Below are 19,820 nucleotides of genomic sequence, written 5' to 3' on the forward strand. Positions count from 1 at the left end.
TTTCTCTATGGCCACTACTACAGAGCTTGGAAGGAGATGCTCTGAAGTACAGAGAGGTGTCTCCTGATATTGTCTTGAGCCAATGAATCTACTTTGAGTACAGAGCAAATTCCCACCTCTTCTTTTCCCACTCTCCAAGCTTAAGAGAGTACAGTCTAGTGTTGTAGATGGAAGACAGAGTCCTTCTACATGTGTTCTCTTTCCTGTCTTGATTACATGTTCTACTCTCACAAGGGGAGACTTTTGGGGCCTTCCACATTCCCAGGGAAATGATTTAGCCCTTGTATCGGGGTGAACAAGACCCACCAACAGGCACGGCTATCACAAAGCCCACCATGATGGGAAGCTCTTGGTTCAATTCTACTACTCACTGCTCATTGGGCCAAAGCCTGCTCAGCTTTAATGTCCTATGTGACTCAACTGATTGATTTTGCATTTGATTACTGAAGGAATTTTCATAAATTCATATGTCTAGAGGCCAGATGGGACTATTAGCTCATTTAGTCTGAATTTCTATACACTGAAAATGTTCACTCACCACAAATGCAAATTGAGCTCACAGCCCCTATCTTGGAAGGCTGCTGCTCTATGTTGAGCCCATGTAGGTTGTCATTTTGTGTCTGTTTGTGATTCGTAACCCATAACCTTGCATCCCCACTCAAAATGATTTACCTCATTGAAGAGTAGTTCCCTTCTCTGCTGTTTCCTGAGATCCATTTTCTTCACTGCAACTTGCTTTCCTGTATGCTTCTCAGTGGCAATGCAAACTATTCCAGTGGAACCTTCTCCTATTTTGATAAAGTTGTCCAAGTATTCCCTAGGGTCACCAGGGCTGACAACTAGCTGCAGGGCAGCTCGGAACTGTTCATGAGACACCCTGGAGGGTTGCTGATCTGACGATGAAACCCAGCTGGGTGGTGGATAAGCACTTGACGTGATGCTTGGGGAGCTTGGGTAAGAAGCCGTGGAGATATAATGGGAGCTTGACTGGAATGAAGGCTGGTGATAATGAACAGCTTTGTGGTAGACTGAAGGGTACTGGTAGCCAGGGCTTGTATAACTAACTTTGTTCTGATTTTGAGGTAGCTTTGTTGGGCCCCTGGGGTAGGTATCTGATCCAGATAGCGGTGGGCTAACTACCATCTGTGCGCGATCATAATCCACCTGCAAAAGTGAAAATAGTTTGTTAAAATGCTGCAGTCCATCCAGATCTGCTGCCAATGATATGAAGAGTGCATTAAATCCTATGCTATCCATCAAGTCAGATGTCAGTTCCTTGGACAGTACAGCTGACTCCACAGCAGCCTCTTACTTTTGATTGGGTATTTCTAACTTCCTCTGTTTGTGGACACTTGGCTAAAGAAAAAAGTTTTTACCATTCAGACTACAATCTCACTGTTTGGTTTGCAACATGGTTCTTTCTCAGAGTTGCCAATGGACCAAAGATGGGAGCTGGAGACAGACTAAGTAAAGATCCATCATCCCTGTAGCATTCTCTAGTATGTACTTTAGGTTTTGGTGAAATACTGTCAATTTGCTTATACCCTGGTTCATGGCTTTACTGTTATTATTGCTGGGATAAATGTTTTTGCTAACTTTTGGGAGATGAAAACAAACCCTTTACTACCTAGTACTTCCTGTAATAATTTCATTGCTTAATCTTCTATTTCTCTCCAGCTCTTACCTCTTCAGATGCTCTCTAACCCCTGGATTAGAGCAGCTGGAAAGAAGTATTGAACAGTACCTCCCTTACATTACAAGCATAAAGCAAGAGGAATTAAATATAAAGTTATTTTTGTGTGTAGTTGTTATATAATATCCCTTACCCAGGTGATCTCTGACACATTGCCAGCCTTACTGCCAGGCTAAATACCAATCTTCCTATACTGCAACTGTTAAGAGATGAGGTAAACTCCTGTACAGAGGAAGCCATTTGCAGTATACAACAAATTGTTCAAGTCTTGCAAATAATGGGAACTAGACTGTAATCCTAAATTTCAGCAACCGGTTACTTGTCTATTCATTGTTTGCCTCCCATATCACAGACTTGGCTGGCTAGAAGCTAGAAGGCTGGTCCCTCTCCAGTGGTGTGGATGGTAAGCTCTTGCCAACTGGGTGGTGCTATGTGACACTGTGCTCAAAGGATCTCAGTACTTGAAGTGGGGGGAGGGGAGATTGACAGCATAGGCAGACACTTTCATATGGGTAGATCCCATTCACATGTAGGACAAGTTAGACCACTCTCTCCCATTGTTGGCTGCTACTCTCTGCGTAGCTGGAGCACTGCACTGGAGAGCTGGTTCAATTAGCAGTATAATAGCACTAATAGAGTATTTATGGCTTAAAATGGCAATGTTGCATTCTTTTTACATTCATGGTACTCACAATATAGTGCTGTAGGGGTCTTCTCATAATTCCTACAAGATGACACAGAACCATCATAATTCTTACCAATAACATTAATGTAAGTAGAAAGGGTGACTGCTGTGATAGATGAAATAAACAATAAACAGAAACCATGGAAGTTCAGGCTAAGATTTTGCCCCAAGGAGGTGAAAAACAATTGTGATGAGGTGAGCAAATATCCTATTTGATATGGGGATATGATCTTCATAGTCTTCAAAGGGACTCCCTTCAAGCAAGACATAATGAGAAGTCTAATTTAATTTACCATTCTAAAATCATTTTCCAAAGTGACAAACTACTTAACTGCAGGGTCACAAAGCCACTAATTTTCTTTTGAAATCAGAGACAATCTGAGAGGAAACTATCTCAATAGGAGGCTTTAGAAAAGTTCAAGCATTATTCCTTTTTGATGGAGAAACAGCTAATAAGACAAAGCCTACTTGCATTTATAGGTTCCTTTTTTAGCGTTTCCAAGCTTCTTGTGTCTACAGTAAATGGGTACTTTACCTTGTGAAATAAAAGCTTTATCATCCCTGTCTACATTCAAACCCCCAAAAGTATGGGAGAGGGCAAAAAAACAATTCCAGCCAGTTCTGAAAGCAAATAATTCACAGTTTATTACACAGCAAAAATAGCTCATGACAATGTGTGTAACCTCTCTGAGGGGGGCTGGGGTGGTTAGACACAGGCTCATGATGTAGCACAATTACAAATAATTATAACGATGAATTCATTTAATCAATCAATTTCACTGGCTGTGCACAGAGGTGGACAGGGCATAAAACTCTACACAGCTCTTGGTTGCTACTATTACTGCTGGCTCTCAGCCAGGAGTCCCCTGATCCATGTTAGTTAAATGCACATTAATCTGAATTTGGCAGTGTAATCAAGGACCCAACTGAACTGTGAAATTGAATTCTGCAGTGGAACATCATTTGACCATTTTATGCTAAGACTGCAAAAAAAAAAAATCTGCCGCAGCATCAATTTATCACTGTAGCCTGCTGCACATTGAGAAGAAGCTTGTGGCTGAGGTTCCCCAGTGGGAGGAAAAAAATCTCAAAGCACAAAATCACATCAGTATTTTGCAACATCATGTATAACACAGGCTTGCCTATGTCATGGGCAGTTTTAGGAGAAGGCTTTGCATGCTCTTGAACAGCTGCTTTAATATTCCTCTTTGCCATATGAAATGGGATTCTTATTCTCTGTCATGGCTCTTCAGAGCCCTATGCAAGGCAGGCTATCAACCCATTACATGTAGCATGCTTCTAACACAAAACAGCATCATACTTACAGTAGTAGTCAGTTCCTGAAGAGACTGATTTTATATGAATAAAAGACAGAGATAATGATGGCAATGATTTCACTTAAACCAGCAAGCAGAATTTTATAAACCTGGGAAGGGGGTAGAGATACCTTGAAGTCCACAAGGGATTTTGCTGTTGTGAATCTACTCGAACATAAGAAAGCATACAGTAGTGGAGTCCAGAACAGTTATACAGGACATGCAGGTTGCTGATCTGAAATTTAAACTTATGGCTATTGGTATGTTTTTAAATATTTACAAATGAAAATGAGTGGGTCCAAAAAATCTTATGAAAAATATGGCATTCTTGCTGACACATTTTTAAGCGCTTCAAAACTAGCATTTCATAACTGGGCTTATAATACAATCCAATCCAAGATCATTCATATTTTTGCCAGGAAATTTTACAAAAATATAAGATAAAGCCCTGACACCAGCAAATCTCTCCTTATTAATATTATCTCAACACAGTTCTTCATATTACTGCAAATTCAGATAGATACTCTTTCACAAATACTTCTATTTAAATTATTGCATTCAATTAACCTCTCTGGGGAAACACTTTACAGACAAAGGGGGAAGAAAAAAACAATTGAGGCCTTATTCACAATCAGGTCAACAGCGCAGATTACGTTTTGACACAAAATCCATCAAAGCACTGCAGTGAAATGGAAAACACTTCTGCTGCTGTGCGGGTTGGTTCACTGACTCACATTATTACTTAAATGTGCACACGATAACGTCAGCATTCAGGCTTTTATCTGTAAAGAAGTGGATTTTGCAAGGTGCTTAAACTCACTTTACTTTCTGCACTGGTGCAATAATGCAAATCATGTATTGCTAGACCATAAAGATATATGAAATGTAATTCAGAAACAACTGCTTATTCATTATGCAAAGCAAGGCCCTGCTCCTATGATGCAATATGTGGGGGCAGATCCTTTAACCTCCTGTTGAAACAGCAAGAGGGGGCATTGTAGAACACACCTGTCACAGAAATGGATTACTCAGTCCTCCAGCTGAAAAATCTGGTGATGTGATGGGCAAGGAAGGACCCAAGTGGACTGCAGGGGAGAATCCTTTAAGATATAACCCATCTTCTAGAAGAGATAGATTAGGTTGATCAAGGTTGATATAGCAAGGAATTGCCACCAGAAGATAAAGATGCTATAATAAATTACAGGGCCTGATGATAAGGGATTTCATTGAACAATAGCTTGGTAAGTGGTAGCTGAGAAGCATTGGGTGCAATGTGAAGTGAAGTTGTGGGTCCTCAGAGGACATCTAGATAGATTCCTAACAAGTACTGACACGATGTCTGCGATTCTGATACATCTCTCTACTCGACAGACAGAAGCAAAGGAAACAGGTCCTCTAGGCTAAATTGAATTTACTAGGAAAACAGACTCATCTCTAGAGCTTCTGCAATACAGATCTCTGAAATGCTTCCAGTCCCACATGAAGTGGCAGCTGGGGAGAAGTTATATGAAAGTTTCCATATGCAAAGGGGAAGATGATATAGAAAAGTGGAGGTTACTTTTGTGAAAAACCAGGCAAAGGAAGAGAAAGCCACAGTTTATATATGGGCTTCCCCTTCTCCAGATGCACACCTGAAAAGTGTTGGAGAATTATTTAAACCAGGAACTGGAAAAACAAAATGTGTCAGTGGCATTCAAAGCAAAGACTTCTGCTAGGGATAACAAAAGTAACCCTGTATCAGGGAGGAAGGAATAGAGAAGATACAGCCATGCTGGAAGAGGGGCACTATAATGAACTAGATATCAACAGGGGGATTATAAAGGAAAATTGTGTGAAGCAGAATGCCTGGCAATAGTAGCTGTCCTTACTACAACACGCATTTCTGGAACGTGGCAGAATGGAATATTGTAATAACCAGAGCATAAACTACACAGGAAGATCTAATTACTTTAGAATGGGTTGGAAATACTGAGATTTAATTGAACCTAATGAGATATAAATTATGCGTGGAAAGGACCCACACAGTATTTGGAATGAATGAATAAAAATGCCAAGTCATGAGATTACAAATACGCTACAAGTAGGTAATACTGCTGGCCTGTAGATCGGAGTAATGGGAACACGTGCATAATGCCGAGGAAGATCAAAGAGGCAATTACGTTTGAAAATGGCTGACTTCAAATACCTGTTATTTTAAATGGTCCAATATGTCACCAAGATAGGATCTGGAGAAAGTAATTTCTTGACACCGTTTAGGAGTGTTTCCTACAACAGCTCCTCCCAGAGCACAAAAGAGGCTACTCTCAGCTGACTTCTATGGCCATGTCCACATGTAGGCTGGATGTTTCGTTCCCCAGTGACAACTAGCAGGGAATGCCTGTGCCACATGTGCTCTGGCGCATAGCAAGTTACCTCCGGGGCAGTAGGAGAGGCTTGGCCAGCACTGGGCTGGCCCCAGCAGCCTTACCTGGGGTCCTGGGAACCTCCCAGGATTGCAGCAGCGGTGATTCTGCTGCGCGGAGCCTGGCTCTGGCTGGCCTGGCTCTACTTTTGAGTGGCACACGCTGCCCACACGTCCGCTTTTTTTCTCCATGGATTTTCTTTGCCCCCTGGATATCGAGGGGTCAAAAAAACCCTCTGCACTGCTCCCTTGCAGCACAGAGAATAACTGAACATCCCGCATGGCTGTGCTCATCTGGACACAACCTAAGAGTCCCAAAAGAGTTGTTTCAAGAAATACTTGATCCCCTAAATTTATTCCACTGCAGGGTTTCTTTCCCTGGATCAGGTGATACTGTCCACCGTTGGAGACATGATACCTTCAGGATGGATCAGCTGCCCCACATGGGAATTCCTATGTGCCAGGGAAGTTAAGGAGATACCATCTGTGTGTAAAGATCCACTTTTAAGGACTAAATATGCTCCTGGTCCAATGCCACTGAATTTATGGGGATTACACTGGGATGAATTTACTGTATCTGACAAAACAGATGCAAGTAATGCTGAACTAAATCCACATTTCAGACTTATCAGCCATAATGAATAACTTTGTTGAAATTATTTTTAAAGCCATACATTTATGCCTGCAGACTTTTTTCAATGTTTACTCCCCCTACCTCACATTTTAATTATACTTTAAAGGCAATCTCATTTGTAATATATCTGATTCGAGACCTGATTCTCATTTGGTAAACTCATTTAATGAACCATTATCTTACTAATGCCTCTTTGAAAAGAAGATTCTCTAGCAATCATGCAAGACAAGGAACTGCTGTTCTGTTCTGGAGTTGCTGATGGGTTTGGGAATTGTAACTGCTGCATATAACAGTGAATCATCAAGTTTCAATGTGCCAAGGCTGTAGGAGTCTTTTCAATGTTCTAAGGAAAGATACAGCTAACAATGAATCTCGCATGGAGACACTTTTCTATAAAAGTCGTTACTGAATTTTAATGGCATATTTTTCAAAGTGCTCACATTACTTTGATTCTCTTAAAATATATTGCTATCTACAACCCTGTTTAACATAGTAAAACACTGCAAGATCAACCAACATGGAATTTTATAATTATTAGTGGATTTGGCCTTCCACCCTTTACTTAGAAGGGACACATGTTCAGAAATAACTATGCCTGCCAAAATCAGGCTTCTTTGTGGTGTCCCACAATATACACACAAAAATTCATCCATCCCTGAGATCTACGCTGTGGACAGGTATGTTGCTACATCATAATCATTACAACATGCCAAATGAAAGATGTGCCTGAAGAAGGGTGACTATGCCCGAAAGCTTGCCAAGAACTTTTTTCCAACTACTCAGTTGGTTTAATAAAAGCATGAACGTCGCGGGGCATAGCGAGCTCCCACAGGTGGCAGTGCTGTCAGTGGTGGGAGTGTGGCGGCGGCAAGCAGGGAGCTCCCACAGGCAGCCACAACGCTGTCAGAGGTGGGTGGGGGGTGGTGATGGTGGTGAGCGCCGACTGATGGTCAGCAACCACCTGCAGATGCCGCCATCAGCGTCAGCAGCGTCCAGTGGTGATTGTGGACTGTCCACAGATGCCGTTGGCAGTGTTGATGATGAGAGGGGGGTGGCAAGCAGTGACTGCAAGCAGGCGCCATCAGCAGTATCAGCAGTGCCTTTTCACAGGGAGTGCACCGCCATGCTCAGGGGATGCACATGCAGCCATATGCACCCCCTACATGTCACCAATGAATAAAAGATATCACATCTACTCAAAGACTCTTGCCTGCCTATGTCCTTAGACAAACACGGCTACAACCAAAAACCCTATCACTTACATTAACACATGTGGAAAAAGGGCAATGAAAGTTACCCCACTGCTGGGAATTCAACTGTCAGATAGGATTTGGCTTTGAAACTAGAACCCAAACCCTTGTCTCAATTTAATCTAGACTAAAAACTCTTAGTCACAGTGGTGGCTAATTTGAACTTTGTTGAGTAGTATCAACAGGGAAGCCAGTGCCTGGGTAGGAAAAGAGAATGAATAGGTCTTTTGAGTCCATCCTGCATTTAGTTTTGATGCATCCTGGGAGACCTTGGGCTGTTTCTTTCTGTTCTGCAGCTGGACAGCAGAATCAAATTCCCAGTGCTCATAACCAGGTATGTAAGTAAGTGTGTTATTTCTAACCTTATAAAATAATAAAATGTAAGATTAACTTTTTAATCAAAAACACTTTTTTTTTAAAAAAAAGCCAGGTTAACCAAAGACCAGGTCAGCCATGCAAAGACATGATACAATCTTGGTGGTTTAAAATACCTCTTATCCTGAAAGATAGCAAGTGCTTTTGTTGTTGTTGCTATGGGAACTCAATGATGTTCAATGCAATTATCCCTGAAGAGCAAAAAAACCTCTAGTGGAATACCACAAATTTAAAAGGGTCATGACTACAGCCATAAAAACAGGCACACTGAGAAATTGTTAGCTGTTTAACTAAACTAAGATGGCCCGGCATCTCAATTTGGAGATATTCTGTCCAAATGTATGAACTTCTAGCTGTCAGCCCCGGTTACTTAAACTCTAATATTTTTATGCATGGCTCCAATCCTTCAAACCCTTGCATACACAAGTAGTTTTACTCATAAGAACAAGCCCACACAAGCAGTGTTTCTCATGCAAAGAAAAATGTGCAGAATCAGGTCAAAACCTATATAAGAGAGTATGTCTCTAGGTATCATAGATGAATTGCATTTTCCTGATTTAAGTGTAAAATGGTTTGGAACATGTGTACAGAATTAGTTTTATGTCAAGCTTTTCCAAAACAGTAAAAATGAATCAATCTCCATCTCTGATGGTAAAAGGTTTTAAGTACAGGTCTCAAACTTGGATGTTTTAGCTTCTCAGCTACAGAGCTTTTCATTACCATCTATATGATTTGACAGGTTATGAATCAGCTACAGACAGGATTGTCTACACAAGTGGCCTCCAAACTACTGTCTGTAAGCCTATGGTAAGTGGCTAGCACGCTGTGTCATGCTCCTTCTCTCCATTTTTTCAATTAAAAATATGAAGATTAGGTTGCAAACAATTCCATGCAGGTGAGTATCTCATCCCTCACTGTAAAACGGGGACTCTACCCTCTAAAACATTGGATTTACAATTTAGTTACATTTTTCATTGTTAACCTCTGAAAATTCACTTTTCTCAATGCTCTCAGGGGAAAAAATGACCACCAGCCAAAATATACCTGCTTGGGTGCCTAACAAAAGGCACCAAGGGCCAGATTCCTTAAAGGCCTAAATATGCAAGTATGTACTTGGTGGAGTTTATGAAAGCCTCTAGGCTCCTAACTCCCAGTGGAATCAATTGGAACTCAGTGTTTTTGAACATCCTACTTAGATACATATCCAGATCTTTAGGTGCCTTCCTAAGGGGCATACTTTAAAGATATTGAAAGATATTCAACTTCCATTAAAATCAATTCCTCTAAAAATCTGATCTGAAATAAATGCCTTTAAAAATCTGCCCTTAAATCCATATTCAGATTAATCAGTAGAAGCAGCCAGGTTTTCAAAACTGTTGACTTGCTGAGCACTTGCAGCTGTGAGGTCAATGAGAGCACAGGTACAGCATGAGAAAAGGTATCAGACCACCTCTATTTAGATGCCTACACAGAGATTCGGGTACTTCACCTCACAGAACCACGTTCTGAAGATATCGGCCACAGCTTTGAAAGCGCCGGCCTGTGCTAGAGGTGCAGAGGTTAACTTTACCTTCGGGATGCCTGCTGCAGTTTCTGACAAGCGAGGGTAGGTGTACGAACTATATGAATGTCCTTGTTGATTGGATTTAAAAGCACTTGCTCCATAGGGCATGACTGGTTCCTGAAGGCCAGACCCTGACCTGGACCTCTGTCTCATGGTTGGTTGAGGACTTGCCTGGTTTACATAGGACGACTTTGGTCTTTTCTCATAATCATCCTTGCCGGGTCCACTTCCCCAATCGCTGTCACTGTATTCCAGTCTTTCTTTAGAGCATTCGCTTTGCACTGAAGTTCTAGAAGGAGCATAGTGAAAGGGTTCTCTATAGTCTAGCGTGGATCCACTTGGAACCCTTTGATATTCCAGCTTTAGGCCACCGTATTCAATTGGTTTGCTTTTTGTTTCCATGTGCGTGTTATAATCTGGAAGGAACCTCAAGATGTCTGACTTTAAGGGCTTAACCTCTGAATAATAGGCATCTGTAGGTTTTGTTTTTATCATGTGTCCATTTTGCTTCATGGCATAGCTACCTTTGCAGTATCTGTCTAACTCTTCCCCAAAAAGGCTCTTGTCTCTGTGTTTGTCAGTGACATAGTCTGTAGTGGCGTCCGACTCACTGGAATATTGAGAATATGTGAGATAACCATTTTCCTCCTGGTGGCTTTGAACATGGTTTGAGTTTCCTTGGTGTGGGGTGGGAGGACTTTCCTTCCGGAGGGAATTGGAACGTGTTACTGAGATATTGTCAAATTCTTCTAGTAGGCCATTGATTGAAGTGTCCTTGCGAGGTTTATTTCCTCTAACGATAGTCTGAGAACAGAAAATTTCTTTGATTAAATACTGTCTTTTATTTAATATTTGACCAATAATTACTGAACAGAAAAATATCAATGACCTGGCAAGAAATATATTCCAAGATGTGTTACAGACTTCTCTCAGGTAGCTCAGAATCATTCATTTTAAGGAAAAAAGTATATATATTTTTTACAAGAAATACTTTAGTACAAAATAATGCAGCGGGGACTTTGAGAGAAATACAGACTAAAATTTTTAGGAAACTAGTGATTTGGTAACCAGTCTGAGACTTTTTAAGACAAGCCTCATTTTCAGAGTGGGTATTCAGTACTCAAAAAGCAGAGGCACTTAAAATCACTAGTCATTTTGAAAATATTGGGGCTATTATTTTGATTATTCTTTCTTACCAGTCTGCATCAGGTAAGGCTGATAGGCTGAGTCTAGTTTACAGTATATAGATCAGCTAAAAGAAAATCATTCCATAGCTTGCATTTTCTCATGTTTTATTATGGGAAAGCCTTGGAAGAGAAAGCATCGTGAAGTTTATTAGGTAGTATTTTCTTCGGCACAATGTGTTTGAGTGTAGCCGCTCTCAGTATTTACATTTGATTTCATTTAATATTATAGGCTGCAGTAGGGGAGATAAAAAAGGGTAAAAACTAACTTTGTCTCTATCACTGGATGCATACAGCCTCTGCAGACAACCTGATAGCAAAGACGCCTTTTATTATCCAGTTATCTTCAGGCATCTTCTGAAAGGGCTAAATTATGTCCCTAGGACATTCACAGCCTGGAAGCTGAAAGGATAGTGTAAGCTGTGGTGACTTTACCTGTAGTACAACACTGTACAGACCAGCAGGGGAGGAAGTAAATATCAAAGTTCTTGCTGAAGAGACTGTTAGGACAGAATACATGAGCTCTCTTTTCCTTAAACTGTTTTTCTCCACTCAACTTCCCTTCTAGTTACAATCCTGGATACAGGGCCGGATTAACTCTAGTGGGCCCTAGGCAAACAAATTTGTGGGCCCCGGGCTGGTCGGGCCCACCCCGGGGCTGCTGCCCACAGGGAGCAGGCTTGGAATCGCTGCTAGGAAACAGCCTCTATGGTGGCAAGGCCAGTGCAAGGGAGGGGAGAGGAGGGGAAGGGAAGGGAAAGGAGGTGGATGGGGCCATTCGTGCTGCCACCACGGAGGGAAGGACTGAAGGCCTCTGCATCTCAGGGCCCTAGGCATGTGCCTAGTTTGCCTATGTGTTAAACCGGGACTGCCTGGATGATAGGGATGGGCTGCAAGGGCTCATATGAAGTCAATCTCTGCTCTTATACATCAATTGTTAACTGAACACTTTTTCTGCTCAGTGAGGTTTTAATTAGCAGCTCCTAGTGAGGACCACCCTGATGTCTGTAAATTTCCAATAAGAATAAGATATACTAAGAATGCACCAGTTGATAGGAATAGGTATGGTCCCCAATTGAGTGAAATTTACTTTGTTGATTCATAACAGCTGAAGAACTGGCCCATATTTTTTAACTCGCCTAGCATGTACATAAACCTGCCTTAGTTCTCCTTGAGACATATTTGGTAGAAGCCATTTTTGTTACCATTCTACGTCTATACCTTGCAGACCCCTTGTGTGTGTCTGGGACACAGCTCGAGGGGTCTGTCCAGTGATCCCTGACTACTAGGGTGATCCTTAGAAGGAAGGAATAATGCTATTGCAGGAGCAGCTCGGGAGGTGTTTCACAGCCCCTCTGCAGTCTTGGTGAGTGAAGTTTCTTTCCTACATCTGCTCCCCACCGACTTCCTCAACGTGCAATATGGCTACTTTGCTTGTTCACTGGCCCTCAAGGCAGCTCTAGCTGCCTCTGAAGTGAAGCTGCCAAAGTCACTGCCTGAAATAGTCTCAGGCACTTAGCCAGATCCCTTATTCACAAACTGAACAGACTTTACCAAACAACCCATCCATTTCAGCGAAGGTCAGGCTGAGTCACACGGACCTATACTCACTTGGCACAGCAAGGAGGCATCTGTGGGAGGAGACTATGACAAACTATCAGCAAAACTGAGCATTTGCATTAGAAAAACAAATACTTCCAGGCAAATCTTGATATAACAGAGTTATAGCTTGTGGATGAAAGGAATGTAGCAGATGTGATACTGTATGAATAACAGCACAGAGTATGATAACTAACAAAGCTAAACTTAAAAAATCATTTATACTAACTTAGACAACTGGGCTTAGGGTTGAATTCTGCCTAAAGGAGGGAAAAGAATGGGTACATCATTACTATTAATAGGATGAAGAAGAGAACAAAGTACTCCTGGTTTGTGGATAAAAAAAGGGAAGCCCAGGTTAACATTTTCAGAAGAACTTATTTCACTTAGGAACCTAAATCCTACTTAACTACAGATAGTCAACAGAGAATTCACTGCAAGATCCAACCAGAATGGTGCTCTAGATACGACTGCAGTTTTCTTGACATTTGTATCAGTATTTATACATATCAACTTATTATATGAGCCCCCCCGCACCATGTTACAGACATTGTGTAATTAACTGGCTACTTGTGCAATGACCATAAGACCAGCTACACGTGCAAAGTACTTATTACACAATAAAAAGCTCCAACAGCTATTAAGTTAGACCTCAAAAATGGGTACTAATTTTATAGCTGGTTGATTGGTATTAAGCTTTAATTTACATGTATAGCAGGGTCTCCCCTGTGGCTGAGAGCCCTGTCAGCTGACAGACTCCCAGCTGCAGGGGTACACCTTGCCCAGTGTGAAACCCCCAGGCCCTAGGGATTGAGGCAGCAGTGGTCCACAAGGCTCAGAGATGCATGAGGCTCACCCACAGCTGGGTGCCCCTCAACTGAGGGGGCTCCCAGCTACAGGTAATTGTTTCTTGCTGGTGCAGGGTAACCTTGGGTTGGGCTCCCCCTATACTGGCGTAAAGCACAATGGGATCTAATGTGCAATCTCACAATCGTACCACCTGCCATGCATGTGTGGCTTGGCAGGAGGCAAGATTGTGTGGATCATGCATTAGATCCCATTGTCTTTATCTGAATGTGTAGATGGGGCCTAAGATAAATGCTTGGCATAGCTTATCTGCCTTCATACAAAATGGTTAATAAAGTAGAAACAGTTTTACTTGCAGAGGATATCAGTCTTACAAAAGGAATGATAAGTAGTGCTAAGTTGTAGTGGGAGAGTGTCCATTTGGATATCTCTGTTCCTAGCTAGGTTTCACTGGTTCCTCTGACTGGCACTCTGCTTCTTGACAAATCCTTATGTGTCTGTTTTTATCTTGTCTCATCAGTCGTGATGGTCCACATTACTCCTTCCTGTTGGAGGGGACTGAGAGAAAGGAAGATAAAGTCTGTGAGGTTTGTGCAGGTGAGTCTCCTTAGAATTATTCTCTTGAAGAGGTAGGGCATGGGATTTACCCCGATGCACAAGTAGGTATTGAAACTTTTAAATATTTCCACCAGTTTCTGTTTCTTCCACAAACCCCTTTTGAGTGTATTGCCTTGAGTAATACCTCTGTACTACCTGACTAGTAGCCCGAGGCCATTGTACCCAACACCCTGGAAGAGTTGGGAGGGGATGGCCTGATGAGTCTTGGGTCCTTCAGTCTGTAATGTCTCAAGGTCAGATTCTGCTGTGCTTATCCTGTTCGGCAGGATCTTGCTCTGGAAGCAGCTCCACTGATTTGAGCTTCTCATAAGCAGGTAGTGCAAGAAGTTACTCAGTGCGAGTCTGGGGTGACTAAAAGAGGAGCAGAACCTACCCGTGCTTACTCATTAGGAGAAGCATCGTCCTTAAATAATCCCACTGAGATCAGCAGGATGACAAGGGGGATGTTTAATGAAATTGAAAGACAGCAAATTACAAGCTGATAAAAAGGAACATGTTTTAGAAAATGCATCATTACCCAATGGAAATCTATGGCACAGATACCACTGAGGCCAAGAATTAAGTAAAATGCAAGGAGGAAGCGAGTGGTTTTATGGAGGATCACACTATCTAGAATAATAAATGTTCATCCTAACAATGTTTGTAAAAGGCATGACTCAGAGCCTGAGATGACTTCTGTTTACAAGGGATAAGGATACAGGAGATGATCTGCCAGAGTCCATAGACTGGATCTCAGGCCATCCTGCCTTACCACTCCTATAACCACAGAATGAGTAAGATACTTTTCCAGGTACAGGTGGCAGAATCCAACCTTATTTCCTTTGCTGTCAACTAGTCTAAAAGCTATTCTATAATGCTGACAGATGCAATGCAGAAATACTAAGATAAGCAACTATGCTGGGTACTTGGAATAATAGGCATTCCCATACTAAAAACAATGCAGACCATGAGAAAAGAACATAAAACCATTTACGGGGCAACTATTTTGACAAAGTCTTGATCCCAAATACCCTACACAGTATCTAAAAATAATTTTGGAATACAATAAACTGTAATATTTGCTGATGTCCAGATAGGTAAACACAATGCTGTTGCTTCTGTTTCAGTCTTTCAATGTGTAGTTTGCATCAGACAGAGATTGCCATTTAGTCAGACAGTTGGATATACAAGTAAAGACTTACTTTGGAGCTCACAGAGCAAGCCAAGTTGATGGTTATTTGCTTTGGCACAGTGCATCAGTTTGTAACTTGACAAGTAGAACTATCATGCAAGGTATAACCTAGAATAGAGGGTTTTACCAGAAAATCAAATACAAAGACTTTCTGAAATAAATCCTACTTCACTATTAGCATAGGACTTATTTTTATTTTTGTCTAGGAAAAGTTCTATATAGGCTCCATAGCCTTGGGCTGGAACATACTCAGTTGCTCTGTAGAGATGGTGCATATGTGATCTGATCATTTGTAGGAGTTGGGAGGAGTTAAAAGAAGCTCCACAAAAACTGAACAATTTTACTGCCAACTTCTAATGTCTCTTCTGAGCACGTGGAAACTGAGATTTTTCAAACGATTGTAACTTGGCCAAATTTAGCTGGATTTTCAAAGGAACAATGAAAGCCACCAGGATCACCTACCATCAGGATGATTTGCCTGCCAAACGTCAAGTTCTTGCTCCGAAGCATTTAAGTGCTGAAGCTTCTCCTTCAAATGTATTTTTTTGAAATAGGGGTACAACAATATACTGCATTGACTCGCATATCACATGCACTTTCCTCCCTAATCCCACCTCTCCAAAACTGGGTTACAATTCTTATGTGGGAAAGCAGATTTTCTGTTCTTCAACTGAAGCATATAATAGCTGCCATGTAATGGTTCCCTGTAATGGCGGCCATGGGTTATACTTCTCTCCCAGTCCAGGAAGAGAGGAGCAGAGTGCATCCTTCAGGGTCACAGCTTGTTTTAACTCTGTTACAGCTGCTGAGCAGAATTGTAGTTCTGATGCTACAGCTAGAGATTGAATGATGTTGAGGAGTGGGCTCTGTCTCTGCTGCCTGGGGCCCACATTCATGCATGTTGAGCCCATATTGTGGCAGTTAAGGTTCTGGAAAACTCTTTTTGTATTCATTCTTCCTTCCCAAAGCAAGATGTGTGTATTATTTGGGGGTACAAATCTGCAGGGAAACATGGTATTTTTCCTAACTTCATTCTGATAAATTGCCAAGAATTAAAAAAAATATTTGATTCAGAAATACCAGCATCTCCAGGATGTGTTACATGAACAGAAGTGTGCGAAGCTCACAGTCCTATTTTTACCTATACTTTGGGGTTCTTAGTGGATTATATCTTCCACTAGGTCCCAGAGATAGCTCCTATTGGCAAATGGGAGAGGTATGTCACGACCACCAGGCATTCTGACAGATAGGCTAGGGACAGACATTACACATAAAACAGTTTAAGTGATCAGAAACTAGTTTAAGCCTGGAGCAGAACAGATGTTCAGTGCACATAAACCAGTTTGAAAATGGCTGAAACTGGTTTGAGATAAATCTGGTTGAATGTAGTATCAGACTTAACTGATTTGGCTCAAACCAGTTTATGCGATGTCTGTCCCAGACCTCTTGCTGGTTTAAGATAAATCAGACTCCCCCAGCATCCTGGCATGCTTTCTGGGCTGGGTGGGGCTCTCTGCTCTACAGCAAGGCTGACCTCTCCCCTCTGCTCTCTGGCTGCAGCTCCACAGATACCGCAGGCTGCTCGCCCCCTCCCTACCCCCCAACTCCATACTAAGCAGGAATTCCACCTCCCTTCCCCTCTGCCTTGTGGAGAGGTGTCTGTGTATTAGCTAGCAGACCACATGCTGGCTACAGTTGGTGCTGAATCAACAGGTAGAATCAACAGGTATCTGGTAATGTCCTTCTGTTGTTTTCTTAATCGGGTGATAAACACTGAGTTAGGGGTGATAAACACTTATCAATTCCCTGCTGGGCTAATCAGAGCATCCTGCCAAAGCCTGGCCAAGCCCCCATTTGGTTCAGTATTGTCGAAGGGAAGAGAGGGCTGCTCTAGCACTTTTTGAATATCTGTCCCTAGCCATAATGTGTGCTTAGGGAGTCTAACCCAGAGGAGAACTGAACCAAAAAGAACTGTAGGAGAACTTCCAGGAGGGCATAGTTCAATCTTAATATGTTGGTAACTTTGCAGCTTTCAGGCATTTAATTTTTCAATGAAAAAAAATCAACAGATAGCTCATAGGTTTCATTAAAAAAAAGTTCAGTCAAAATCCTAATTTTCTAATGAGAATTAATTTCCATGGAAAACATTTCACTAGCCACACCATTTGATGTGTCATTAAAAAAGTGCAAATATTTGGCAGAGTTGTACAGTAAAATAGTTCTGCTGTGTATGAGTCTGGACTGTATTAATGTGTTCTTTCATACTACCATATTTATGCTAAATCGTGAAGGCTCTGCTCTTATTTTCCTCAAAGTGAGCTCCTGATATAGAAGTGATGCCCACTTTGTGTGCTGTAGCATCTGCCTTTCTTACCTTCCCTATTTCAATTCTTTTTTTTTTTTTTTTTTGCTGTATCTCCATAAACTCAACAGAAACATATTGCTAATGAACAGACACCTCCAGAAAGCTAGGCTAAATGCAAAGCAATTATGACCTTGCATTGATCCCTGTTCTTTGAGTTATTTACCCAGTTTGCTATTTTGTATCTAGCAATATTAAAACAATGGGGAATAAAATAAGAGAAAAGGAAGTAGATGACTTCTTCTGACTTTGAAGCTATTCAGTAACATGAGAAGACTGGGTTTCAATAAGCTAGTGACTCTCTTTGGCAGAATGACTTTGTGATCATTCATATTTAATTACCACATAATAAAACAGCACATTTGACAATGAAATGCCCATAACTGAATAGAAGATTGAAATACCAAAGTACCATCCGACTTCCCCAGTACAAATGTATGCTCAGCATCACCTTCACATTATCTCAGGGCTACTTTTCATAGAAGAAAAATTCCCTTGAAATAATCTTTATTGTCCATGTACAGTGCCTTTTCTGTGCTGAAGTGTACCCTCTGCTGTGATGTAACCTCCCCATAGGGTGGAGGAGAAGAATTCTGTCTCCTTTGCACCACCAAAGCCTCCCTGCTTTGGTCCCAGAAAGAAAAAATCTCAACTAGGTTTTGTGGGTAGAAAAGTTACCTGCAGATATCCTTGAGGGAATTAATACTGTTTGAAACAGCATTAACTGCTGCCAAGTCTCCTCTGCAATTGCAGACAGTGGCTGTAGGACTCCATCTTGAAGAGTGTCAATGTCCGATAATCAGTGCCTGCCAACATCCTTGTTAGCTCTCATGAAAACTGATCAAAAAACCAAAACCACTTTCTGCCACAAATGTCATGCTTTTGAAAATATTTATCTATCCTGAATTTGGCCTAAAAGAAAAAAATAAAGTGATTTATTTCTTTGTGGAGGGATTCTCAGAGAAAAAAATAGTTTGGGAGAACCAAACAGGAATTCTTTAGTTTGCTGACAGCAATTTTTTTGTCTCTTTGGATGTAAAATCAGGATAACATTTACCTACTACATAATAGGTTGGCTGATCTCGTACAGCATGCTTTAAACTAGCGTCGCTGGGGGATGGGGCCATAGTAGGACACAAGGACATCTCCCAGCCAAGATAGGTTACGAGCACAAGAAGTACCCAGGTAAGTGACAAGGGTCTGGATAGTCCTAGGAGTTGGTGCGGGGGAGGTGGGGGTGGAGAGGGGTGCATGCACCGATAGGAGGCCTTAAATGCCTTTACACTAATGCTCAAAATATGGGGAATAAGCAGGAGGAACTCACCCTCTGAATAGCTAGTACAAACTCAGACATAGTAGGGCTCACTGAAACATGGTGGGATTCAACCCACGATTGGGCAGTAAACATTAGGGGCTACGAACTATATAGGCGGGACAGAACAGGGAGGAAAGGCAGGGGTGTGGCGCTCTGTGTCAAAGAGTAATACATGTCCTCAACTAACAGGATGGGGTCAGAAGAGGGGCAGATTGAAGAGCTCTGGGTCAGAATATGAGGGGGTTGTGGAGAAAGGGACTTAACAGTGGGGGTCTACACAGACCACCCAACCAGGGGGAAGAGCTGGAGCAGGAATTCTTGGGTCAGCTCTCAGAGGCAATTAAGTCAAGGGATGTGGTTGTCATGGGTGATCTAAACTACCCGGATATTTGCTGGGAGGAGCAGTCAGCCAGGTCTGACCACTCACGTAGGTTCCTTGCTGAGATACAAGACCTCCACCTAACCGAGGAGGTGCACAGTCCCACCAGGGGGAATGCCTTGCTGAACCTGGAACTGGCCACAGGCGACAACCTAGTGAGGGGACTCCAGGTCCTCAACCACCTGGGCGATAGCAATCATTGCCTACTGGAATTCACCATCCAGTGCAGGGTGTCAAGAGCCTGCAGCAAGGCAGTAGCCCTTAACTTCAGGAGGGCCGACTTCAATGAGTTGAGGGGATTGGTAGGAGAGGCACTGTGGTCCTGGAGAGTAGGGGATCTAAGTGTCCAAGACGAGTGGTCGTTCCTTAAGGAGACGATCCTCCGAGCCCAGGGGGTGACAGTCCCAAAGTGAGTCAAAGGGGACAAGAGTGCTCAAAAGGCCCCTTGGCTCACCAAAGGCATTCAG

General features: G+C 42.1%; 1 protein-coding gene across 12 annotated transcripts in view; it reads right to left on the reverse strand.

Moving 5' to 3' along the window:
• PAK5 (p21 (RAC1) activated kinase 5) overlaps window positions 1-19,820 on the reverse strand; it is a 264,702-nt gene that overhangs the window by 18,771 nt on the left and 226,111 nt on the right. For 11 of the 12 annotated variants that reach the window (XR_003092191.1, XR_003092188.1, XR_003092189.1 and 8 more), the window contains 2 exons: window positions 9,925-10,722; window positions 673-1,164 (listed from right to left, as the gene is read on the reverse strand). Coding sequence is in view for 8 of the 12 variants with exons in the window: in XM_025194241.1 (XP_025050026.1) it covers window positions 673-1,164; window positions 9,925-10,722 (1,290 nt within the window). In the remaining 4 variants the exon portion in view is untranslated. The remainder of the gene's footprint in view (window positions 1-672; window positions 1,165-9,924; window positions 10,723-19,820) is intronic. The other variant, XM_025194242.1, reaches the window with a different exon arrangement.

The sequence above is a fragment of the Alligator sinensis genome, unplaced genomic scaffold, assembly GCF_000455745.1.
Source record: "Alligator sinensis unplaced genomic scaffold, ASM45574v1 scaffold140_2, whole genome shotgun sequence".
In the NCBI taxonomy this organism is placed as follows: domain Eukaryota; kingdom Metazoa; phylum Chordata; order Crocodylia; family Alligatoridae; genus Alligator; species Alligator sinensis.